The 27,420-nt window shown below is 37.3% G+C and overlaps 1 protein-coding gene across 4 annotated transcripts in view; it reads left to right on the top strand.

The window, feature by feature from the left end:
• The window catches only part of LOC122817620 (golgin IMH1-like), a 283,457-nt gene that overhangs the window by 83,144 nt on the left and 172,893 nt on the right, over nt 1-27,420 (top strand). For all 4 annotated transcript variants that reach the window (XM_044090667.1, XM_044090669.1, XM_044090668.1 and 1 more), the window contains exons 3-4: nt 1,377-1,460; nt 24,866-24,949. In XM_044090667.1, the coding sequence (XP_043946602.1) occupies nt 1,377-1,460; nt 24,866-24,949 (168 nt within the window). The remainder of the gene's footprint in view (nt 1-1,376; nt 1,461-24,865; nt 24,950-27,420) is intronic.

The following is a 27,420-nucleotide window of genomic DNA, read 5'->3' as shown; positions in this document are numbered from 1 at the left end:
CTAGAATGTATGTCTCTTTAAAGTATTACAAAATTGACCAGACCAAATGATGGTTGGGACATAGTATAGGGGTAATGTGCAGCTGTCATATGAAGGATATACCCACACCTAGATTTTCAGATACAGAATGCCGACAGAAGCAAGGAAAACAGTCAACCTATAGCAGCAGCAAGCAAACATTAAGTCATCATCTGTCTTCAGTGTGTGTGTGTGTGTGTGTGTGTATATATATATATATATATATATATATATATATATGTGTGTGTGTGTGCATATGCATTATATATACATATATCTATCCATATATATATTTATTTATATATATTGTTTTACCTCACTAGGTCGACATACCACAATGCAAAAACGTCAACTGCAAAAGGTTGATCTTTGCAGAAGATCAACCATTGTACTAGGCTGACAATCCCCAGGTGAGGGAATATTACGTTTCCCTAGGGATTGTGTGATCTTGTAGTTAGTATACAATTATCAGGAAATGGGGGGCAAAACCCACACATGGGGGTGCAGGGGGATTGCCCCTGCAAAAAAACAAGTTATTTTGTTTTTTATTGGTTGCATGTGGCAAGGGTTTTACTTGCACATGTATAGCAAAGTGTTGACATTTCCGTTTTTTTTGTGGTTGATGTTCTTGCTGTCGACAGAATGTAGCAATTTCATATATAGATAGAGGTATATATATATATATATATATATATATATATATATATATATATATATATATATATATATATATATATCTGTATATCCTGAACAAGCACTTTATTTTTACAGTAAACATCCCTCCCTATGTCTGTGCAGTACATGTATTTCATTTTAATTTAATTTGTTAATTAAGAAACTGTGCTGCGCTTTCACAGATGTTACCAATCACTCATGACACATGTATAAATACAGTGTATATGGACAGCATAAAACAGGCAATCAGCTAGCATATTCTGAGAGGGTGGGAGGAAACTGCACTCTCTGAAAATACAGCCACATAGATATAGGATAATAGGCAATCTCCAAACAAGCTGTAAACAGAGGTCAAGAGTATACCCTAGACCCTGAAGTGGATAACAGAACCTTAGCTACTGAACCAATTTATTTTGCCAGTCCTGATGAGTTGATGAATTTATTTCCAAATAATGACCTGTAAATATCAACTGTTTGATTTCCATTTATGTTGTAGTACAATATGTATGCTAGTGGTTATCAATTATTAATGTACATGTAACAGTCCTGTCATCTCAACTCATACTTAGCATTCATTTATATGACAGAGTGAGAATTCTCTGAAATGCATAAGTAGCATATCACAGAAATAAAACTGAATGACACTAATCTCAATATATTTATCTCTTTTTTTTTCCCTAAAGGCAACATAACAGCGCTGAAGGAAGAAGTATCAACCTTACAACTTCAGAACTTTAATCTGACAGAGACAACTGAAAAATTACAAAGTAAGCATAACAGTTCTCAGAATAATTATAAAAATAGGTGTACAGCCATTTAATTTCATCATTGTATATAGATTTGAATTCCTAGAGAGTCCTATATGTCTTTTCTGCTAAGAAAGTGCAGGTTTGCGTAAAGTGTCTGTAGACACTGCTTAAAAGAAATGAGAAGCGAGTATTACTCATTAGAAAATCTCTCTCAAAACACACCTAAAAATCTGGTTAGTCTTGCAAAAGGTGTTCCATAGTAAAGTTATACTGCAAAATGTTAAACTACTCAGACAAAACTTATTTTAAGACATTGAATTTCTTCAACACACTCACCAGCCATTCTGTACTGCTGATAAATTACTCCAAGCTAAAAGTAAAAAAAAATATGATGATTATTAGTGAGACTCAGCCACGCAGACACTCTGATACTCATGAGACTCAGCCACGTGGACACCCTGATACTCATGAGACTCAGCCACGTGGACACCCTGATACTCATGAGACTCAGCCACGTGGACACCCTGATACTCATGACACTCAGCCACGTGGACACCCTGATACTCATGAGACTCAGCCACGTGGACACCCTGATACTCATGAGACTCAGCCACTTGGACACCCTGATACTCATGAGACTCAGCCACGCAGACACTCTGATACTCATGAGACTCAGCCACGTGGACACCCTGATACTCATGAGACTCAGCCACGTGGACACCCTGATACTCATGAGACTCATCCACTTGGACACCCTGATACTCATGAGACTCAGCCACGTGGACACCCTGATACTCATGAGACTCAGCCACGTGGACACCCTGATACTCATGAGACTCAGCCACGTGGACACCCTGATACTCATGAGACTCAGCCACGTGGACACCCTGATACTCATGAGACTCAGCCACGTGGACACACTGATACTCATTCCCCACATCATGTGTACCATCAAAAACATACTTCCAATAAAATATTACCCACCCAGAGTTGTTGATTATACTTAACTGTGGAGTTGTGGAGATTTCTCTAAAATGGGGGTTGCTAAAAGAATCCCTACAATATTCATTCTTTGAAGAAATCTGGTGCATAACATTTCCTGAATCTTTTTTACCTGCTTCTAACTCTACTTTCATTCAGCTTTAGGAGAACCTGACTCTGACCTCACTACCAGGCACATCTGAAAATGCTTCCTGCCATCACATCAGATGTTAAAAAATAAAATCACTTTATATAATATGAAATACTGTTTTCAGCTCATGTCAGTGTCACTTATGAGAGGAAATATCAGATACAGGCTCAGTTACCACCAATATCTGTGTGCAAAGAACTCGGATACTGCATACCATGGATATCCCAAACAGAGGTTAAGAAACTATAAATAAATGAAACCCACACTCCAGTCCTGAACACATAACACACAGCTACCCATGGTGCACTGATAGTACTATAGGTATAGGTGAATACTAGGTTAATGACCCGGGTTAGGGGGGCTTTTTAACCATAGGCATGCTTCCCAAATGTGTCTGACAAGTTTTGATACCCTAGGGTTATTTTTAAATTAGTAGCATGCAAATTAGATGCTTTTCATGATATTAAAAGCAAAGTAAGCAGAAATGTTGTCCCAAAGTAGTAGAAACAAGTTTACTGCAAATTTCAGAGCAAAGCAAAATTCTGTGTAAGCCTGTTAATATGCAAATGAGCTATTATGTATAGCATACGATTTGCATATCTGGTATGGACAGAAACGTCAGATGCAACTCTCTGGAGCTTTACAGGAGAAATATTCATTCTTACATAAAGCATTTTGTTATGGTGTGCAGATAATTATAACACTTTGCCAGTTACAGTACCATTTTTGTATTTATGTTTTCCATCTCAGTAATAATTTAAAACGCTAATATAAAGTTAATATATAGTAATAATCCAAGTGCGTTTCTTTAACATCAGAGCTTGTAAGCTCAGCAGCACTTTCAAATGTGGACAGTATCTAGAAATAAAGATGATACCAGCTGATAAAAGTCCAAATGCTGTGCAGTCCATTTTCCTGAACACCCACCTTACTAAGCTAATTATTATTTAATGAATTAAATTAGTTATCATTGCTTACCTAATTGTCTGACGGTTGCTATATCTAATATAAGATTATGCAAATTGATTCACACCTTGGAATACGTTGTTAAAATTGCACTAGTGAGCTGATCAGAAAACAACAAACAATAAAGTATTTAATTAGGCAAAAAAAAATCTTTATGAATTTACTGCACCAATTCGGAACAAAAGAATCATTTTTGTTCAGCAGCTGTAGGCCGACGTGCTGTTTGGAAATCTTTGATAACTATATGGCCTTCATCTCTGAGATGACTAACTTCCTTTCTTCCGCTTTTGTAGTTATCTCTTGCCTTTTCTAATTACTGAAAACAACGTGCTTCTTTTTCATACTTTACTATAGCAGTGGGGATTTAAATTGTGCATATCTTGCAGACCCAGGTATGATACAGACAACCTGCTATGAAAACCCAGCATGATATTTAAAATAATGTTTGTAGGCTGTAACTCGCTTTTTTTGTGTGTAAAACTAGCTCAGTTTTACCTTATTAGCCATTTAACTCTATAATAACTTAAACCCAAGCAAGGTGTAGTCACTATTAGCTTTTCTATATAAATATGCAACCGATTCTCTTTGTTTTCTATGTCCTGAGCGCATCAGTGATAATTAGCCTTTGTCTCACTTTTTCAGCGCCATCCCTACTGGGAATCCACATCAGTGATATCACCTGATACAGGAAATGCTTAGTTTCTGTGCTGAAAATCAGCCAGAACAAGTTGTTCAAACCCTAACGACATGCCAGCAAATGTTCATGGCTGAATACCGCTGTTTATCTTAAGAAAAATGGTTGACTTTATAGCATTTTATTTTATTAAATAGCAGTGATATAAAAAGTCATATGCCCTATGCTGTTACTCAGACCTCTGTTATTTCACTACAAACAGTAGTAAAGTGATACTAAAATGTCTAGTTAAGGTACCACATTTAAGAATACAATCATTTCAGATTCTCAAAGTGGGACAATTCTTGTTGAAATATGAGATTTAGCAGGACAGTTCATAGTTTTATCACAGAAAAAGACAGCATACACTTTATTGACGCAATTAATGCTCACTTTTGTAAAATTGTGTAACAGTAAGGTACATCAGTCATAACACATATTTTGGCAAAATGTACAAGATATAAAGATATGTCTAATGAAATGCTGGGCTATTTTCAAAATCATTTTTTTTTTGTTTACAATATAAACTTGCCATTGTGAGGACTGTTCCACAAAATAAGGGCAGTTAGGAGGAACATCTCTGCATGTACGTCAGCACTCAAAGCCTACTAACAGGTCAATCTCAGTCACTAACTCAGGGGTGATCTCTGCTCAACTCAGAGGCGATCTCTGTTTAACATACAAGGCCATGTCAAACCCTAAGCTGTTGGACATGCTCCACTTAAAGAAATCCCAGTCCCTCAGAGTCACATGCTCCAAAGATCTAAACCTTGTCATCACAATGAGCAAAACATGCTGGAGGGATAGGTTCCTGACCCAGAGACTCCACATACTCTGGAACAGACTGCCCATACATGTCAAGCAGAGCGCCTTTTTGGCCCTCTTCAAAAAGAACCTTGATGGTTGGATGGGAGATAGGAAATTCACCCCGGGGATCACGTCAGTCATCCTGCTAGACAGGGGTCCAGAGAAGTAAATACTGTGGGAAGAAATAGCCAGGGAATTGTTATGGCTAGGCTTGTATAGGCCCTAGGGCCAATAGCCTAGTACCATCCTATGAACTACTGCCATGGTCTTAGCAGGAAGTAGTAGTTCATATCAACATTCTGGCAGGAGTTTTTCATTATATGGTACCCATACAGAGAAAGTGCATGTTTTAATCTCCTCAAAATTTTCTCTTACTTTACAACTAAAATACATATGATTTCAGTTTTTATAAAACTATTAGCTTTTACTTTGGACAATCCCCTTTATTATGTCTGACTTTTCCACAATCCATCTTGTTCTGCACCTTACATTCAGATAGTTGTAATATTTCACATTTTGCACAAAATCTGAAATATTCTGGTGCAACCAGATTCATATACTGTGAATTAATAAAGTTTCTAATCTGAAACTTTGACAATGTGTTTGATTTCTTCACTTCTGCCTTCTTTTATGTCCTCAATCAGGTATCAGGCAATCCAATAATTTGCATTTTGCCATATGGCAACGTAATTTTGAACTTCACATTCTAGTCTCCTTCATCACCTCCAATCAAAATATATAAATCATATCTCTCTATATGCATCAAGTCCACTTTACCTAGTATTAAAATATTCTGTTATGATAAATCACAGCCCATTTTCAAATCTGACTAAATTGCAGAGTCTAACCCCCAAGGGGCATCCACATCATTGTGACTCAACATGGATCTCAGTCACACATAACTCAAAATAACACATCACATATTTCCTCATCAAGGATCTCTTATCTCTGACTATCAGCCTACTTCTTGCCTCTATTGCCTTCTGGAAATTTTGTTAAGTATGTTTCTTGATCCAGCCAGTGAGAGATCTAACAAGCCTTTAAAATCTTATATCATTATAATGGAGAAGGAGTCTACTTACATCACGTTTCTTACATTTGCTATATTGTAGGCTTTATCTATCAGAATTATATAGCAAAATGACCATGCTGCCTCCCCTAAAGCACCTCCTCAACAAGTGCCACTTCTTCACAGGTGTAGACTTGATGGTCCCACTTTTTATTCACTAGTGTAGATATAATGGTCCCACTTCTTCACAGGCATAGATTTGATAGTCCTACTTCTTATTCACTACTGTAGATATGATGGACCCACTTCTTATTTACTAGTGTACATTTGATGGTCCCACTTATTCACTAATGGAGATATGATGGTCCCACTTCTTCACAGTTGTAGATTTGATGGTCCCACTTCTTCACAGTTGTAGATTTGATGGACCCACTTCTTATTCACTAGTGAAGATATGATAGCCCCACCTCTTATTCACTAGTGTAGATATGATGGGCCCACTTCTTCACAGGTGTAGATTTGATGGTCCCACTTCTTATTCACTACTGTAGCTATGATACTCCCACTTCTTGTTCACTAGTGTAGATATGATAGTCCCACTTCTTATTCACTATTGTAGATAATGATGGTCCCACTTCTTCACAGTTGTAGATTTGATGGTTCCACATCTTATTCACTAGTGTAGATTTGATGGTCCCACTTCTTATTTACTTGTGTCGATTTGATAGTCCCACTTCGTATTCACTAGTATAGATTTGATGTTCCCACTTCTTATTCACAGGTGTAGATTTGATGGCCCTGTTCTTCACTAACCTAGATTTAATGTGACCTATATATATTACAGCTTCACTCCTCCTATCCTCTTCTTCACAGACAGTTATCAAAACTAACCTCCATTGACACATCTCCATGCGCAACCTCCTACCATCCACATACAACCTTCTCCTTCAATGTCACCTTTTTTCACATTGGTTGAAGCTTCTCATCCAAAAACCAACCTTAAGCACCCAGCCTGCTCACATGCACCTATACTTCCCCCATCTTTCAGCACTCGCTTCCCCTCCACACCATCAAACCCTTATTTCTTTACTGGATTCACTACCTACTCTTTCCTTTGATCCTGCACTAAGCCCTTCTTTAACCTCAGTCTACTATGATCCCCAGAATCCTTCACTCACTCAGCTACCACCTTATTTATTTCAATCCAACACTGCCCTTCTACCATTACCAAGCCCCATATGTGATCCTTGGCTTCACTCTGACCCAATGTACCAAATCAGGACAGATGTTTCCTTCTCGCTGATCTGCAGATGGGCCCTGAGCCTTTCTTTGCCCATAGTCATTCCTTTTCCATTCCATACAAACTAATCACAGACCCCCTACCCCTCTTTAAACTTTGTATCACCCTACATCAGAGGAATATGCATAGGTAACTATACTGCTAACAGTAATATAATTAACTGAAAGCATCAGTTGTTCCTGCACCATCCTCACCTTCAACTCTAACAAACATATTTGCAATCTCCATTCCATCACCCAATTCAAACAATGAATATTCTCATTCTTGCTTGCATCTTCCTCCCTCCAGTTTCGTACATTATTTCTCCTTTCCATACTACCTTAATTCCATCCTACCTCATCCAGTCTGACTATCCCATACTAGTTCTTATTCGCAACTTCACTCCCTGTAACTCTACTGTCCCAACTCCCCTCCACTCTCCTGGGTTCTAGTGTCACTTCTTCCTCTTAAAAATCATCCCCCAGTCTGTAACACTTGCATGGACACACATGCCTATTTCATTGATGTTCACTTTCAGTGTCTTCACACCCATCTCTTAATCTGCCATGAATCAGTCCAGCCCACCCATTTCCTCATCTTCCATAAATCAATCCAGACCGCATGCTTGTCTCTTCTCATTCCTAGAAAATGCACATACTTTCTGCTTACCATTCCTTTCCCTTATTTCCTTTTAAGCCTTATTGCGTATAACTTCCACAGTCTTTTTCCTATGTTCTGCATGAAACTCCCTTTACTAAGTAATCCCTAAAAGGTCACACTAATCACTACATTGTACCTCCACTGTATGATCATCAGATACTTATACAACCAATGGAGTAAAAAAGGCACAAAGAAGCCAGGAAAAAACACTCCTCTTTCTCCTGGCTGAAATGGTGCGTAAGTAAAAATACAAAATAGAACAGCAATCCAAACGACAGTTGCAACAGCTTTACTCAAAGAATATGGTCAAGCGCTTTCTTCCAGGAAGCCTGGACTTCATCAGAACCAATTATTTTTACAAAAGCCCCCATTTAAAAATAAAATGCAACCAATCAAATCACTTCGATCAATACATGTGATAGAATTTTAAAAAACAACAATTAAACATTTTAATTTATACAAATATAAATAAAGAATTTTAAAAATAATTTAAAGTATTAAATAACACCATTAATTCAAAGTGTTAAAGCTCTATGCCTTAAAAATGGCATGATAGATATAAATTCAGAATGTTATTGTTACTATTCAAGTTGTTTTACATTGCTTCATTTATTTGGGTGCACTATCTATTTGTTGGATTAAAAGCAGAACAGAACGCTTCGTTTGCCTGTATGTTTTTTTATTTTGTTTTATCGCACATTTACCTTACGGAGCTATACCCAAACAAAATAATTAACCCACGCACATACACTTAACAAAACCCTACTTCTAACCCTACACTAAACCTTACATACATTACTATCTATGCACTTACCTTAACCCACACCCTAACCCTAAGGTCCATAACTATCGCACACTATTAATATCTATACACTTACCTTAACCTGCACCCTAACCGTAAGGTCCGTAACTATCGCACACTTACTTTACAGAGCTATACCACTGAAGGGCCAACCATGACGATTCGACATTTCGGATTTCATGCTTCAGGACGATCGGTGTTTTTGTGTTTCGACATATACGTGTCGACGTTTCCGTATTCCGGAAAGTGGACCTTCACGATTTTAATAGGGAACCAAGTCTGACGTATCTGCACCTTTGGTTTTGGAAACAAACCTTTCATTTCAGCAACTTTCTGAAGAATCACCTTGGTTCAGTTACACCACATTTCAAACAGCAGGTGCTTGTGCTTGTTACCTGCTGAGGTTCATATGATTCTCTATAACGCTCTACATTTACAAAATAGTCCTGCAGGTTTTCCCACCAATACATTGAATATATTCCCTAGAAAAGAAACTGAATTTGCCCTCAGCACCTCTAGCCAGAGCTATTAAGTGCAGATTATCATGACATGTTTTATTATCTCTGTGTTCTACTGTCCATAGCAGTAGACCCAGCTCATTTTTCATTAATATTTCTTTAGAGCAGCTACGTAAATGCACCCTAATAATCGTCCAGCACACATTCACTAGCAGCTCCTTTCTCAAGCGATGCCTTTATTTTTGATTCAGCCTACACAATGCACTTTTCAAGCAAGTCATGTATTCTGTGCTCAGTTTTAGTAGAGATAACACTGAGTCAAATGTTCCCCTAGATTTCAGGGCTGCTTCCATTTTAATCACACAAATAGAGCCTGGAGCACTTGTAACTCAATTTTGTCCTGGTGCTTATTTTCTTATTCACTGCGGTCTCAGAAATGAAGGTTGGACATCTTCCGGACAGAAGAGCTCGGTGCTAAAGCTACTTTGCAAGCTACGAAATCAGCAACATCTACATCCAATCCAAGACTGAAAAATGTGTCACTGTATAACAGGTATACGTTATATATGCTTATATGATTATTATAAGATTATATATATAATTATGTGCCCTCTTCATTTCTTCTGTGGATGCTGGAAATGAGTTAAAGGTGTAAGATTATTTAAAACAATGGTGGATAGCCACATTCGTGTGTGTGTGTGTGTGTGTGTGTGTGTGTGTGTGTGTGGGGGTACAAACGAAATGCTCCAAGTGACGCTTCTGTCCTGCTCAGATGATTGATATAGTCGCTGTCATAGATGAAGCATTGTTTAACTGATAGCTTGAGAGTGAGGGGAAAGCCAAGAGATAAACAGAGACCTTGGGGGGGGGGGGGGGGATCAAAACAAGGGAGACTGTATAGAGTTAAAATATTTTCCCTCCCAGAGGCTGTCCCATCTCTGGGATAGACTTCCCATACATGTCGAACAGTCCACCTCACTGACCCTCTTCAAACACAACTTTTATGAGTGGATGGGAAACCATAAACTTGTCCCAGGGGTTCCACCTTTGTCCTTCACTGACAGGGGTGACAGGTGCTGAGGTTTATTTTTTTTTTGGGGGGGGTGTTAACTCTTGGCTACACTTCTCAAGGCCTCAGGGCCACTAGCCCAGTAATCTCCTATGATCCATATAGTGCTAGAATATCTAAACTAAACCTGTACTTCCTTTCCTCCTATGATCCATATAGTGCTAGAATATCTAAACTAAACCTGTACTTCCTTTCCTCCTACGATCCATATAGTGCTAGAATATCTACACTAAACCTGTACTTCCTTTCCTCCTATGATCCATATAGTGCTAGAATATCTACACTAAACCTGTTCTTCCTTTCCTACTATGATCCATATAGTACTAGAATATCTACACTAAACCTGTACTGCCTTTCCTCCAACGATCCATATAGTGCTGGAATATCTAAACTAAACCTGTACTTCCTTTCCTCCTATGATCCATATAGTGCTAGAATATCTACACTAAACCTGTACTTCCTTTCCTCCTATGATCCATATAGTGCTGGAATATCTAAACTAAACCTGTACTTCCTTTCCTCCTACGATCCATATAGTGCTAGAATATCTAAACTAAACCTGTACTGCCTTTCCTCCTACGATCCATATAGTGCTGGAATATCTAAACTAAACCTGTACTCCCTTTCCTCCTATGATCCATATAGTACTAGAATATCTACACTAAACCTGTACTGCCTTTCCTCCTACGATCCATATAGTGCTGGAATATCTAAACTAAACCTGTACTTCCTTTCCTCCTACGATCCATATAGTGCTGGAATATCTACACTAAACCTGTACTTCCCTTCCTCCTACGATCCATATAGTGCTGGAATATCTAAACTAAACCTGTACTTCCTTTCCTCCTACGCTCCACATAGTGCTAGAATATCTAAACTAAACCTGTACTTCCTTTCCTCCTACGATCCATATAGTGCTGGAATATCTAAACTAAACCTGTACTTCCTTTCCTCCTATGATCCACATAGTGCTAGAATATCTACACTAAACCTGTACTTCCTTTCCTCCTATGATCCATATAGTGCTGGAATAATCTAAACAAAACCTGTACTTCCTTTCCTCCTACGACTCATATAGTGCAAGAATATCTAAACTAAACCTGTACTTCCTTTCCTCCTACGATCCATATAGTGCTAGAATATCTACACTAAACCTGTACTTCCTTTCCTCCTATGATCCATATAGTACTAAAATATCTACACTAAACCTGTACTTCCTTTCCTTCTACGAGCCATATAGTGCTAGAATATCTAAACTAAACCTGTACTTCCTTTCTCCTACGATCCATATAGTGCTGGAATATCTAAACTAAACCTGTACTTCCTTTCCTCCTACGATCCACATAGTGCTAGAATATCAAACTAAACCTGTACTTCCTTTCCTCCTACGATCCACATAGTGCTGGAATATCTAAACTAAACCTGTACTTCCTTTCCTCCTACGATCCATATAGTGCAAGAATATCTAAACTAAACCTGTACTTCCTTTCCTCCTACGATCCATATAGTGCTAGAATATCTACACTAAACCTGTACTTCCTTTCCTCCTACGATCCATATAGTACTAGAATATCTACACTAAACCTGTACTTCCTTTCCTCCTATGATCCATATAGTATTAGAATATCTAAACTAAACCTGTACTTCCTTTCCTCCTACGATCCATATAGTGCTGGAATATCTAAACTAAACCTGTACTTCCTTTCCTCCTACGATCCATATAGTGCTGGAATATCTACACTAAACCTGTACTTCCTTTCCTCCTACGATCCATATAGTGCTGGAATATCTACACTAAACCAGTACTTCCTTTCCTCCTACGATCCATATAATGCTAGAATATCTAAACTAAACCTGTACTTCCTTTCCTCCTACAATCCATATAGTGCTGGAATATCTACACTAAACCTGTACTTCCTTTCCTCCTATGATCCATATAGTGCTGTAATATCTACACTAAACCTGTACTTCCTTTCCTCCTATGATCCATATAGTGCTAGAGTATCTACACTAAACCTGTACTTCCTTTTCTCCTATGATCCATATAGTGCTGGAATATCTAAACTAAACCTGTACTTCCTTTCCTCCTACGATCCATAAAGTTCTAGAATATCTACAATAAACCTGTACTTCCTTTCCTCCTATGATCCATATAGTGCTGGAATATCTAAACTTAACCTTTACTTCCTTTCCTCCTACGATCCATATAGTTCTGGAATATCTAAACTAAACCTGCACTTCCTTTCCTTCTACGATCCACATAGTGCTGGAATATCTAAACTAAACCTGTACTTCCTTTCCTCCTACGATCCATATAGTGCTAGAATACCTAAACTAAACCTGTACTTCCTTTCCTCCTACGATCCATATAGTGCTGGAATATCTAAACTAAACCTGTACTTCCTTTCCTCCTACGATCTATATAGTGCTAGAATACCTAAACAAAACCTGTACTTCCTTTCCTCCTACGATCCATATAGTGCTGGAATATCTAAACTAAATCTGTACTTCCTTTCCTCCTACGATCCATATAGTGCTAGAATATCTAAACTAAACTTGTACTTTTTTTCCTCCTACGATTTATATAGTGTTGGAATATCTAAACTAAACCTGTACTTCCTTCCCTCCTACGATCCATATAGTGCTAGAATATCTACACTAAACCTGCACTTCCTTTCCTCCTATGATCCATATAGTGCTGGAATATCTAAACTAAACCTGTACTTCCTTTCCTCCTACGATCCATATAGTGCTGGAATATCTAAACTAAACCTGTACTTCCTTTCCTCCTACGATCCATATTGTGCTGGAATATCTAAACTAAACCTGTACATCCTTTCCTCCTACGATCCATATAGTGCTGGAATATCTACACTAAACCTGTATTTCCTTTCCTCCTACGATCCATATAGTGCTAGAATATCTAAACTAAACCTGTACTTCCTTTCCTCCTACGATCCATATAGTGCTGGAATATCTAAACTAAACCTGTACTTCCTTTCCTCCTACGATCCATATAGTGCTGGAATATCTACACTAAACCTGTACTTCCTTTCCTCCTATGATCCATATAGTGCTGGAATATCTACACTAAACCTGTACTTCCTTTCCTCCTATGATCCATATAGTGCTAGAGTATCTAAACTAAACCTGTACTTCCTTTTCTCCTATGATCCATATAGTGCTGGAATATCTAAACTAAACCTGTACTTCCTTTCCTCCTACGATCCATATAGTTCTAGAATATCTACAATAAACCTGTACTTCCTTTCCTCCTACGATCCATATAGTGCTGGAATATCTAAACTTAACCTTTACTTCCTTTCCTCCTACGATCCATATAGTTCTGGAATATCTAAACTAAACCTGCACTTCCTTTCCTTCTACGATCCACATAGTGCTGGAATATCTAAACTAAACCTGTACTTCCTTTCCTCCTACGATCCATATAGTGCTAGAATACCTAAACTAAACCTGTACTTCCTTTCCTCCTACGATCCATATAGTGCTGGAATATCTAAACTAAACCTGTACTTCCTTTCCTCCTACAATCCATATAGTGCTAGAATACCTAAACAAAACCTGTACTTCCTTTCCTCCTACGATCCATATAGTGCTGGAATATCTAAACTAAATCTGTACTTCCTTTCCTCCTGCGATCCATATAGTGCTAGAATATCTAAACTAAACTTGTACTTTTTTTCCTCCTACGATTTATATAGTGCTGGAATATCTAAACTAAACCTGTACTTCCTTCCCTCCTACGATCCATATAGTGCTAGAATATCTACACTAAACCTGCACTTCCTTTCCTGCTATGATCCATATAGTGCTGGAATATCTAAACTAAACCTGTACTTCCTTTCCTGCTATGATCCATATAGTGCTAGAATATCTAAACTAAACCTGTACTTCCTTTCCTCCTGTGATCCATATAGTGCTAGAATATCTACACTAAACCTGTAATTCCTTTCCTCCTACGATCCATATAGTGCTGGAATATCTAAACCAAACCTGTACTTACTTCCCTCCTACGATCCATATAGTAGTAGAATACCTAAACTAAACCTGTACTTCCTTTCCTCCTGTGATCCATATAGTGCTGGAATATCTAAACTAAACCTGTATTTCCTTTCCTCCTACGATCCATTTAGTGCTGGAATATCTAAACTAAACCTATACTTCCTTTCCTCCTACGATCCATATAGTGCTAGAATATCTACACTAAACCTGTACTTCCTTTCCTCCTATGATCCATATAGTGCTGGAATATCTAAACTAAACCTGTACTTCCTTTCCTCCTATGATCCATATAGTGCTAGAATATCTAAACTAAACCTGTACTTCCTTTCCTCCTACGATCCATATAGTGCTAGAATATCTACATTAAACCTGTATTTCCTTTCCTCCTACTATCCATATAGTGCTAGAATATCTACACTAAACCTGTACTTCCTTTCCTCCTATGATCCATATAGTGCTGGAATATCTAAACTAAACCTGTACTTCCTTTCCTCCTACGATCCATATAGTGCTAGAATATGTACATTAAACCTGTACTTCCTTTCCTCCTACGATCCATATAGTGCTGGAATATCTAAACTAAACCTGTACTGCCTTTCCTCCTATGATCCATATAGTGCTGGAATATCTAAACTAAACCTATACTTCCTTTCCTCCTACGATCTATATAGTGCTAGAATATCTACAATAAACCTGTACTTCCTTTCCTCCTATGATCCATATACTGCTGGAATATCTAAACTAAACCTGTACTTCCTTTACTCTTATGATCCATATAGTGCTGGAATATCTACACTAAACCTGTACTTCCTTTCCTCATACGATCCATATAGTGCTGGAATATCTACACTAAACCTGTACTTCCTTTCCTCCTTCCTTCAAGCTGTGTAACTTTTTTACTGACAAATTCTACTGCTATAAAAATCCGTGCTATAACAGGACAGCTAAATTTGCTGCTGAGGTCATAGAACACTTACGCCCTCATCTCTTTCCAGCTTCAGATGGCTGGAACTTAGCTAGCAGTTGTCCTTAATGGAGTTGAAATTTGCTCATAGCCCTTTTTCTTCTTTGGGTAACACTGTTTTATAGCACAGAGCTGAATAGGCACTATCCTTTGTACTGAAAATGAAAACAGTCATCCAACGTACATCAATACATTTATGCAGAACAAGGTTTTAAGACTGCTTCTTCTAACAGAATGGAACTGTTAAAAGAGCAAGCTCGTTATGGCTACCTAGATGGCTGCCAGCACACTGCCATTGCTGTCTAGGTTGTTCATCTCATTTTCCTTCCTTGCATATGCTTCCTTTGCATTATATTCTTTATATACACATTCAATTCTTTTGTTCTTTTATACTTCTCTCATGTTAAATAGACTGCAATAGAGCTAATACACTCATACTAGTATTTATCAGTTCTGTGTGAAACAAGTTTCCGAGTTCACTGAGATTCTACTTATCAAATGCAGATCAGAGACTTCCCAATCCATTAGTAGCCTGCTGAGTGACTTAGTGTATGCCTATATAGCATTAAATGAATATGCCATTAGTAACCTACTGCTTGACTTAGTGTATACGTATATGATTTAAATAAATATGTCATTAGTAGCCTGCTGCGTAACTTAGTGTATACCTCTCTGTATTAAATGAATTACAGGTACTGGTTAAAATCTGCTTTTCTCCTTGTCTGTTTTCACTTCTCTTACCGGATTATTGCATATAAGTGCACCAAGTGTTGTGCATGCGGCTATTGTATCACAAATACACTTACTGACAACTTTACATCAAACAGCAGTACTAACGTACTAACTCTAACAAAAAATATATATTTTTGCAGGGGATTAAGTCACTTTGACATCCTGTATGTCTAATTTTCTCAACAAATGTTGACAAACTAAAATTAAGCATGCACAACTGCATGACCACACAAAATTCTGATCACACAAATCAGCTACCCACATAACACTTAACACAGATCTCAACAAAACACAGATCTCAACAAAACAAACTCTAAACAGAAAAGAAACCAACAGATTGATATAAAAACTCTGGGATCACATTACAGTGGACAAATAACATATTCCCTGTGTTCTGTCCCACAACCCAAACACCCGCTCTCTAAATGCACCACCTCCATGTTACACCAACTTTGAGAAATAGTAGCCTTGTGAAATTGTTCCTCTTTCACTGACTTGGTGCAACTTCAGATGCAGTATATTTAGAATTTGGGGTGTTTGGCAAAGCCCAAATATCAGGGAGTACACAGTTATACAGCCCCCCAACCCCCTCCAAAAACATTCTTTATATTACAAGTTCTTAGATGTATGAAAATTATCTAGCAGACAGCAGTAACACCAGTCTTGTTAGACTATGGATGATTAGCTTAACTTCAATAATACTAGGAAGACCCCAATGTTTGTATTATTTATTTAGCCACCATTGTTTTGGTGAATATTTTTGCTGTGTTTGCTTTATGTCTTCCAGCTTTTCTCCCTGGATCACTACTAAAAATAGGACTTTACAGCTGGATATATAAATTCATCAGATGCAGTACAATATTATGGAATGAAATGTAATATAATACAATAAAAAAATATAATGCATTTATGATTTGATAAATGTTTACAGTGATTCATTTTATGTCACTTAATGGCAGAGGATTAAAACATCTGCTCTGCTATAACACTGTGTGTGCCCGAAAGCAAGTACCTGCTATTCCTATAAGATTCATCTGCTGTCCTAACCGGTAAAACATCTAAATAAAAGTAAAGTCATCACACAGTTTACTTGCAATTTATTATTATCCAAACATCTTGAGGCAGCAGTCACTAAAAATAAAAGCAGAAAAAAAAGAAAAATGCAGTTCATCAGATGCTTATAGGGTTTATTTATCTATTTACTTATTTATTTGACATTTTAATGAATGTAGATGGGTGAAGGCAAAGGACCCTTTTCAGTTGTAAGCCAGAGCCAGGGAAATTACGCAAGTATAAAGTACAGAGACTGACAACATAACGGAACAAAAATGACATAGTGAATTACATGAATTAAATATGCACTGACACTAAGGCTATTCAAGCTGGTATAAGACACCGTAGATAAATTACAAGACAGTCTGGTAGTACAGTGAACAACTCAAACATATATGGTTGGGCAATAAGGGGATACCACGCATCTTAACGTTCGATTGTTAAGGTAAAGAATCATGAGCAAGGCATTTGCTAACAATAACAAGTCACGGTAATCAGCTTCAGTCAAGTAAGAAGTAAAGCTCTTTCAACACTTGGGAGCCAAGATGTAGAAAAGTGATCATAGAGTGCAACTATGCAGAAATGAAATTATTTCTGTTTAGTCATTATTTAAAAATATGTAGACTTCTTTGCTGATACTTTTGAAACATTTTGTAAAATTCCTGTAGGATTTAAAGAACTAAACGTAGATCAAATTAAAGCATAACATTTATAACTGGACTGGTCTTATTTAGGACATTGTGTCTATTATAAATCCCATTCTAAACTTTTACCCTTTTAAGGAAATTTATGGGGCATAAAACAGTCATTATACGTGGTTTCATGATTATTTGTCAAGTGGGTTTTTAGTTGAATGAAGCAGGTTGGAGGTGTTTAAGTTGAGGACCCATTTCATTGACTGTTTTATGTTTTTTTTTGGATTTTGAAGATGTTATGGAACTATATCTTGGGGCTGGTTTGGTTTTGTGGGTATTCATTTTTTCCTTTTCCTTTTCCCATTGCTGGTATATGCAATTTGAGATCAAAGAATATTACAGATAAGGGGGTTGTCTCTTTCCTGCACTGTTTTGCAATCTCAGGATTGATATTTCTAAGTAGCAAAGTAGAAGGATTACTGTCTCGTGCAATTTATTCTAGACTGGGAGGTTTGGTGCAATTTGTTCTAGAGCGGGAGGTTTGGTGCAATTTATTCTAGACCGGGAGGTTTAGTGCAATTTGTTCTAGAGCGGGAGGTTTGGTGCAATTTGTTCTAGAGTGGGAGGTTTGGTGCAATTTATTCTAGAGCGGGAGGTTTCTTTTCTGATGTCCAATCTTTTTACTTTTTAAGTACTTACTGTTGAAACATAGACACATCTAACATAATTGTAAGAGCAAGCATTTTCCCCAGAACAGACATGATTTGCATTTCTAAAATCACCTTCCCCACATTTATAATGCAGATAAAAATCTGGTATGATCATGATGCATTGGCTATTTGATAGATGTAAACACAGTATGTAAATAAATGAGGCTCTTTAAAATGTAAGAAAAAGCTGAAATGATTTAATGATGTTATTAAAGATTATGATTTATGAGGATAATGGTACATATAAGCATACAATGCATAATAAAAAAAGAAAATAAAGCTTATGAAAGAAATGTAAAAGTTACTTAACACACAACACTTTTGTCTCATTATAAACAACTATAGTGTACTTGATAAACAGAAGTGAGACGTCTGCTGTTAAAGAAGGTTGCATTTTTATCTCAAGTATCCTTTCTTGTTGGTGATTTTGCCATTGATATGGATCATGGATGGTTTTGTTATAATGTATAACATTATAAGCTTCATCTGATACATTATAACAGCATTTAAATCTTAAAACTCTTGCCTCACAGCAAGAGGTTCTCCAGTGTGATTATCGGCTGGGTTACCTTCTGTGCGGAGTCTGCATGTCCTCCCTGCATTTGTGGGGGCTTCCTTCAGGTACTCCAGTTTCTTCCTATGTTACAAAGACATGCATCTCTCCAAACAGGCATTTCTCTCCAGGCCTCTGCTGAAAATTGGCTTTGTTCCAAGTCGAACTTTCCAGGTAAACAAATATTAAATAAATAAATAAATAAAATTAAAACAGAAAAGAAACATATAATTATCAGTAAAAGATAATCAATAATATCTATAAAGAAATAATGTACAATGTATGGAAATTGATTAGAAAACTATGCCATTGTTAATGGAGAGACTACATTTATGTCTCAGTAAATTAAAAAAAAAAACAACAAAGGAATTTATTCCCACAACTGCAATGTGGAAATGATAGTGCTGATTAAAAGTACTTCCAACCACTGTATTAACAGGTTTATGATATGTAGAATATGTTGATAAAGTGGTGCAAAAATCTCAGAAGTTAGATATAAGGAATAGTCATCTTCCAGATCTCCATTTTATATATCTCTAAGTCACAGCTGATAGGCAAGTCCATTTAGTGACACAATTATAACATTTTTTTCATTCACATAAACCGCTGAGTGACAATCTATGCCTATCCTACCAAGCATCCTGTGATTCTGCTCTGATGGTCCTGATACATATCTGCAATGCAAATAACATCAGAATTACCAGATCTAGGGACCTAATCTGCATATGCAACATAAAAAGGACATGTGGAAGGGACAGGTATGTGTCTCAGAGATATTCCCTTTTCTGGAGCAAGCTTCCCATCCATGTGTAGCAAAGTTCTTCCCTAACCCAATTCATTTGTAACTTGGACCATTGGATGGAGAATTAGAAATTTACCTTGTGCCTATATTAAACAGAGACAGTTTGTAAATGCTTAACCACCCCATGTCCAAACCTACATATGGCTAGGCTTAAAACGTCCCCCTGGGGAATCACCTGAACATTTAGACCCTTTTGTTACATTTAGCCCAAGCTGAGTTTTGCTGCCTATTTAAACATAATAAATCACTGGAAAAACTTAAGCGTTCTATATCTATGACATTTTTCACTCTGAGTATAAGATGTGTTGCGAACATATAAATACAGACGTAAGATATTGCTTTAGATTATTTTACAACTATGATCCAGATTTTTACTATGTAAATACATGTCTTCATCAGTGCATCAGTTTTCATGTTTCCTTAAGGCACAGCAGAATCTTCAAATATTTTCATAAAGCTTTGCTTATACTACAATAGAGAATTATAAAATCTTTCGCACTCTCGCATGGAGATGTACTTTTACAAGCACAAAATGGTAAACATCATAACTGTTTAATCATGTCATCTAATGAAATGCTGCTGTACATCTGAAAATAAGGATACGGACTTATAGACTGACATTCCTTTTAATCTTTTTCTTTATTTTGACACTGGAATCCTTCTGGGGAGCAATTTACATGTGGGTTAAACATTTCATTAATGTTGATGATTTGATTTAATTTTATAGCATATGCAAGTCTCACTGTAACCTTTTCCAGGCAGAAACTGGAATAAAATGTTCAAGTTATTAAATGAATAGCTATTACACACACACCATTATATGACACCCATCCATGATGGATTTAATACACATTTCTACTTCCACTTATATTGGGTGGACGTATCACGGAAATACTGCTGGCAAACAGGAAGCACACAAACATGATTTATAGTAACGTACTGTTATGACAGATATATTTACAGATATTATCAGAACAAATTACTATACTGAAAAATGCTTTTTATCACACATCACCAAAAACACTTGCCATCCGATTTTAAATGATATGCAAATAATTTAGGTGACATTTTTATTTCACTGTGATTTGTACCCTGAACCACATGAAGTATTATGGTGACAAGAATTTGACTTTAAAGTTGCAGTTGAAGAAAAAATATATATGATGGTTATAGAAGCAGAGACATACAAAACTATGGATGGGAAAGGGGGAAAAGATGACCAGAGGTCATGCAACATCCACATCTGACATAAAGGAGAGGAGACATTTACATGATTTTTAAGGGGAAGTGTACTGCACAGATTAGTGACAAAGTGGGATAAAGCAGATTCCTATACTGCTGTACTGATTACTTGTGTTACAAATGTGAGCCATGAAGGTGTGGAATGAGCAGCTGGAACATGCAGAGAAATGCTTGGGGAGGACACATATTGCTTTCCAAAGAGTAGTTGGAACAATTGCCTTTATGTCACAGCTCTGTGCATACATATGTTGTGCAAATATTTTTATGTTTTGGGATGATGGGCAAGAGGTGCCTTTTCATATTTTTAAATGTATTCTCTCTCTCTCTCTTCCTGTAATTCTTATTAAGTATTTTAACAGGTGTATCCTTTGGTTATTCATAAACAAGTTTATCTGGACAGCTAACATAATTGTGAGATCTGATATGCAGACATACAGTGTGGTGGTACTGACTCTGTTTGAACCACCCTAACATAATAAATACCATTTACACATCGTATAAATATTATCCAATCCAATACTACCACAAACCATAACTGCCTCCCCAGTCTACCTCATCTTCTAAGACAGACTAAACTCACCACATTCTTTTCCTAGCTAAGATGTTAGCCATATGCATGTAGCTTCCTGTCCCACTTCTTTGAATCTTAAACCCACTACCTATCACACACACACACACACACACACACACACACACACACACACACACACACACACACACACACACACACACATGTATAGCCAGGAATTCAGAAACCAGTTGTCTCACCTCTCTGCTCATGTTTATTGGCGAGCATTGAACGTATGTACATATAGCCAATAAATAATCACTTTGATATTTCCATCAAGTGAAATCAGATATTTATTTCTGATTTACAGTTTAAAATCAGTTACTACTTCTAAAGGAGATTGAGCTGGAAAATAATGGCTTCAACTTAAAACTACCTATAACCCGTACCTCTATATAGAATTACACAATCTGAGTAAAGAAAAAAATGTAATCTAGATAAAAAATATTATTACAGCCATGTTCATCTTCAGCACAAAAATGACCCCAAAAACGTTTGGACATCAGTAAGTGGCCTGTTACATCTGGGCTCAAATAAGGAATGCAGCCCTTCTCATAACAGCTCTCCACTAGAAACTGCCACCTTATTTAATACCTACTTCACAGAAAGCTTTGCCTCCCTAAGTAACAGCGCTTCATCCCATCCAGTGCTCTCCCTCCACAGTAACATCCAGTCCTAGTATTTCTGTGATCAATGGATTAGGCCACAAAGGACAATCTCCATATTCCACACCTATTACCACTTCCTTTATCCCCCTCCCTTCGAACCTTCCATGAACTCTATATTCATTGCTAGCAACTTCCACATAAGGCCTGTCTCTACATCAGTGATAAAAAAACTTCTGCTTAAACGCAAACCCTGTTCCGTTGCAGCTGAGAACCTCCCACCTCAACAGCTAATGATAGCTGCCAATGCATACCCAAGTCTCTAGCCTTATCAGTAGATCAATAACTGAATCCTATTTACCCTCACTATGGAAAGAATTCTATATTATCCCTGTTTATAAAGGTAGCATCTCTACTGATGTCTCTAACTTCTGGTCTATTGCATTACTACTTCTTTCAAAACTTCTTGAAAAATGTATATTGATAAATAATTCCTCCACTATCTCCTACAAAAATGTCTGTAAATATCCACCCAACATGGCTTCTGCCCAACACATAGTACAGCTACTGTTCTACTATTCACTGACACCGTAAACAAATACAGGGGTTAAGACAGACTTGTTTCTTTCCTATTCTTTGACCTGTCTAAAGCCTTCAATACAGTTTCTCGCTCTAAACTCGCGTATAAATTGTCTCACCTTGCACTATTTCTTTCTTCATTACAGTGGTTCAATAGCTATCTGATTGACTGGTTCTAGTGTGTAAAATAGCAGAATACTCTAGCCTCTAACTGTGCATCTCCACTGGTGAATCAAAAGGCTCTATTCTCGGTCATCTCCTCTTCAATGTCTTTATCACTTTCATATCTCTGTAGGTCCAATCTCTCTTCTATAATACGCTGATGATTCCATGCTTATACATGCATCTAATAACTACCTCAACTCCTCCATATTACACAAGAAGCCTTTTCCCTCAGTTGAGAAATGGCTCCATAATGTCCAGCTTCTAATTAACCCCCCCAAAAAACAAAGTTATTGCTATTTTCCCCAAATGACACATGCCTGAGTAAGCACATTAACAAAATCTTTTCACTAAAAAAAACTAAAATTGAAGTAGTTTCCCATATAAAGCATCTTGAAGTGATTATAGATGATAATCTTAAATTAAATTTGACCTGCATGTTCAAAATAACAAAAAAGACCTACCAATGATTAAGAATGCTAAACAGGCATAAAAATCTTCCTTAGCAAGATCACCAAAATCCGTCCTGCTACTACTTTTTCCCACCTCTCTTATATATGCCCATCATAACCAGCCTTCAGGCTACAGTTAAAAATAACCTGGAAGAATGATGTAATAAGGTAGCAAAATTTGCCACCAAGAAACAATACCACATCTGCAACTGTACTACCCTTAAGGCACTGAATTTGCTCAAACTGCTCACCACATAGATTACATACAGCTCATCTCCACCCACATTATTCACAAAGCCATCGACTACCCTGCTTTTAGTCTAGTCTCCATTCCTACCACAGTCACAGACCACTTCAATGTAATAAAGATCTTCTCAGCCGATATAAACCCCACTAATACTCTGGCCAAAATCTCAACTCATAATCTGTAGTTAAGAAATGGAATTCTATCCTTCTACCTCTAACCTCTCCAGCTTCAAACATTTACTAGCGCACTACCTAAATAATACTTGGCTCTGCCCCAGCACTATCCCAGGCTGAACTAGTCTATCCTGCTCCCCTCAGCATACTTAATTCCTTCTCTTTCATCATAGTCGATCTATTTTTTAATTAAAAGACGCGCATTATTTTGCCTAGGCTACATTATCAAGATGTTTCTGTTCCAAAGAGTATACCTGGCGTGTTTAATGTCATCCCTACGAATTGCAACTTGTGAGTTCTTTAACTATTGGCAATGTTCTTTTTCACTTTGTTATATCTGTCCAAAGATTTTCACTGTGTATTAGTTCACATTGTATGAGATGAAGCTGTGATTTTTTTTTTTATTTTAATGTGTTAATATGTTATTCTTCTGTATTAAGTTTTACAATAACTTAGTTCATTAACTTTAACCATATTATGTCAATGAGAAGCTTTTATCCCTTGTCCTTTAATGAAAATGGGATATTACCCCAACCGGACTTTTTCAGTAAACAAATGCCAAAATTAAATTAAAAAAAAACAATTCATTTTTATATTTTTTCTTTTAAAATTCTCAGTTTTAAATCATATTTCATTGTTTCTGGTTATTTACATCCATACTGAAAGTGACATTTCCAGTGAAATTTAAAAATTAACTTGCATTTAGTAATGCATTCTGAGGCTATGGGTCTGTTTAGTGTATTTACTTTAATTGGTGCATATCAGTGAGCTCTGGTCATGTGTTTTGATTAATGGCCGACTCAATAACACAGCTGCTGTTCCTTTGAGTCTACTTTGGAGTATTCCTTTCCTGCTTCACTTTTATTGATATAGTGATATCTTAACTTTTTTTCTAATCACCTCTGCACTGTCTGCTTGTTCATAATTGATTTCTATGTTGGGTAAACAGGTATATTAATCTATGAATCTAAAACTGAAAAGGCCAGTGTGTGTATTACTGATTTTGCTTAATGATGTCTGTTCCACAAACAGCTACTGTTCTAACCATTCTGATCTTATTTTTGAAAGATGACACACACAGACTGGAGATGGAATTGGGTATCCTACAAAAAGAAAACATAATATTGAATTTAACAGCTATTATTTTACAAGGTAAGAAAAAATCCTTTTCTTATAGAAAATGTACTAAAACATGGCTTTATAGTGCAGGAACGCTCTTTGACACATCTAAAAAGTTCAGTTATAAGTATATGGATGACTAGATTGCAGTGTTGATAATGGTGTTGTCAGCAGGGTCTCTGTGGAGGTGTAAGAGGGGAATGTGATCTTTCAAATTTTTTTCTAGTTTGTGGGAGATTTTTGTTAGGGACATGTTTCTTCCTCTTAGTTTTTTCTTCCTGATTTGCAATAGTTGTTGGCAATGAATTAAGGTAAATGTCTTAAATATACAAAAACATAAAAAAACGGGTGCATCTCCAACTTGCTGCTAACCTCAGTCTCAGTCTTTCTGGAGCTTAATGTTAGGAAATAATCCCATTTTTGATATTTAGGTGTACTGCCTGTTACTGCAGATCTCAGCAGGGCAAAACCAAGTAAATGCAGAAGAACTAAGCAAATAATCTCCCCTTTTTCTAGTCCCATATAAAAAGATAAGTCTGCATCCTTAATACACACAGCCCTGTAATAAAGGACTCTGTCTTTGACATTTCTGAGATGCTATATACCGTTAGCATTTTTCTAGTTTCAGTCCTCTTATTCTGTGCATGATGATAAAAACATCAACTTTTGCATGTTTAAATATGAAAGGTTCAGAATGGGTCATGATTTATTACACCCTCAGAGATCACATAGCCGGAGGAGACTCTCTTCCCCCTCCCCCACAAAGCTTGTGCTACCATGGAGTTGGAATATTTTTGCAGAGATGTTTGAGCAGCCTCCTGAATGGAGAACATGGACAGACTTGCCCTCCTGCCAAAATAATGCCTTTAACAGTTTAACTTACTCTTCTTTATTTTCAGTATTTCATGTTTGTACATATAAATATCAACTTTTGATCTTTAAATTTATGCAGGAAATGTCTGTTTCCTTGTTAATTAGATCACTACACAAGTCAACTTGAATTTAAGCATTCATTTCTTTACCTACAACTTATTGCCTGCTTCACTTAAAAGCAGATGTTCACAAAAGTCAACCTTCTGAATGATTTGGTGGGGGAGGAAACAATCATGGGAAAATGGTGAAATGTAAAATTATAGCCAGAGACGGGGTAATGGTTAAGGTCTTCACCTCCAATGCACAAGGTGCATGGTTCAATCCAGACCTCTGGCCAATGCCTATCTGGAATTTGCATGCTCTCCACGTGTCCCTATGGGATTCCACCCGCCTCCGAAAAAAACATGCTGTGTGGTTTCATCTCAAACTCAACAAAAAGAATGGAGCTGTGGGTAGCAGCAGAAGCTCTATATGGTGCCCTATAGGGGGAAGAGCTGTATAAACCAACCGCTTTGGACATCTACTGTGGTACACAGTATCCTCACGACAGGAGTTCAGACTGCGTGCTGTGGCAGGGTTAGCCACGCAACAGTGTAAAATATAGCTCTAGGCGATTCAGTTGTGTTGACTAATGTCATCAGATTGGCATGGGTATTTGCCGCTGATAAGTGGGTTGAGGACCCAACCTGCTCTGACATATACCATGGAAATTAGCTGGAGATGAAAAACAGTGCCAGCACCTCAAAACAGCATGCGCAAGGGCTACAAAACAGATATGCAGCCAAGCCAGGTATGGAAAAAAGTGCATAATGAAATATGTTAGGGGAATGCACAAGTCCAGGAAGTCATCAAAGGAAATGAGGAGTGCAGGAAAAAATGGGAGATTGAAAGGACGGACCAGGCTAGAAGGAAATACTGGGTGGCTAACAAAGTGACCAAGAGAGGAGTTGCAGTAGCAAAGAACAAGGCCTCAGAGGCACTCTACCAACTTCTGGAAAGTGACTCAGTGTATGGCACAAAGAAACTATTAGGTTGCAAGGCAAATGCAGAAAGAAAGAAGATAGCTAGACACCCTTTATAAGGGAGACAAGCAACAACCTGCTCACCAGACCACAGGACAAAGGTAGATGGAAGGAGTATTTCCAGAAGCTTCTGAATGACAAAAAACTCACAGAAGCTGTACTGCCCCAGACACAGTTATGATCAGAGAAGAAGAGGAGCCCACCATAGAAGGAGTAAGAATAGCACTAATAAAATGTAGTTAGTGAAAGCAGCAGGCACAGATAAGGTCACAGCAGATATGATAAAGATGCTAGGCAGGACAGAGGACAAATGGCTCCTGTGGGTACTCACACAACAGTATGGAGAAAAATGCATATCCCCGTTGATTGGAGAATAAGCCTATTAGTTCCAGTCTTCAAGAGCAAAGGGGGCATTCACAACTGTGGTCATCTAACAGAGGTATCAAACTCCTATAACACTGCATAAAAGTTCTGCAGAGGGTGATTGATAAGTGAATAATCATAGTAGTAGAAAGTAAGATGGGAGATGCACAGTTCAGATTCAGATCAGGATGCAACACAACTGACCTGATATTTGCAGTGAGGCAGATAGTTGAAAAGAAGCTAGAG

The sequence above is a fragment of the Protopterus annectens genome, chromosome 13.part0 (genome assembly GCF_019279795.1).
Source record: "Protopterus annectens isolate FY-2018-M chromosome 13.part0, PAN1.0, whole genome shotgun sequence".
NCBI lineage: Eukaryota > Metazoa > Chordata > Ceratodontiformes > Protopteridae > Protopterus > Protopterus annectens.
This window is presented reverse-complemented; position numbering and strand designations above follow the sequence as displayed.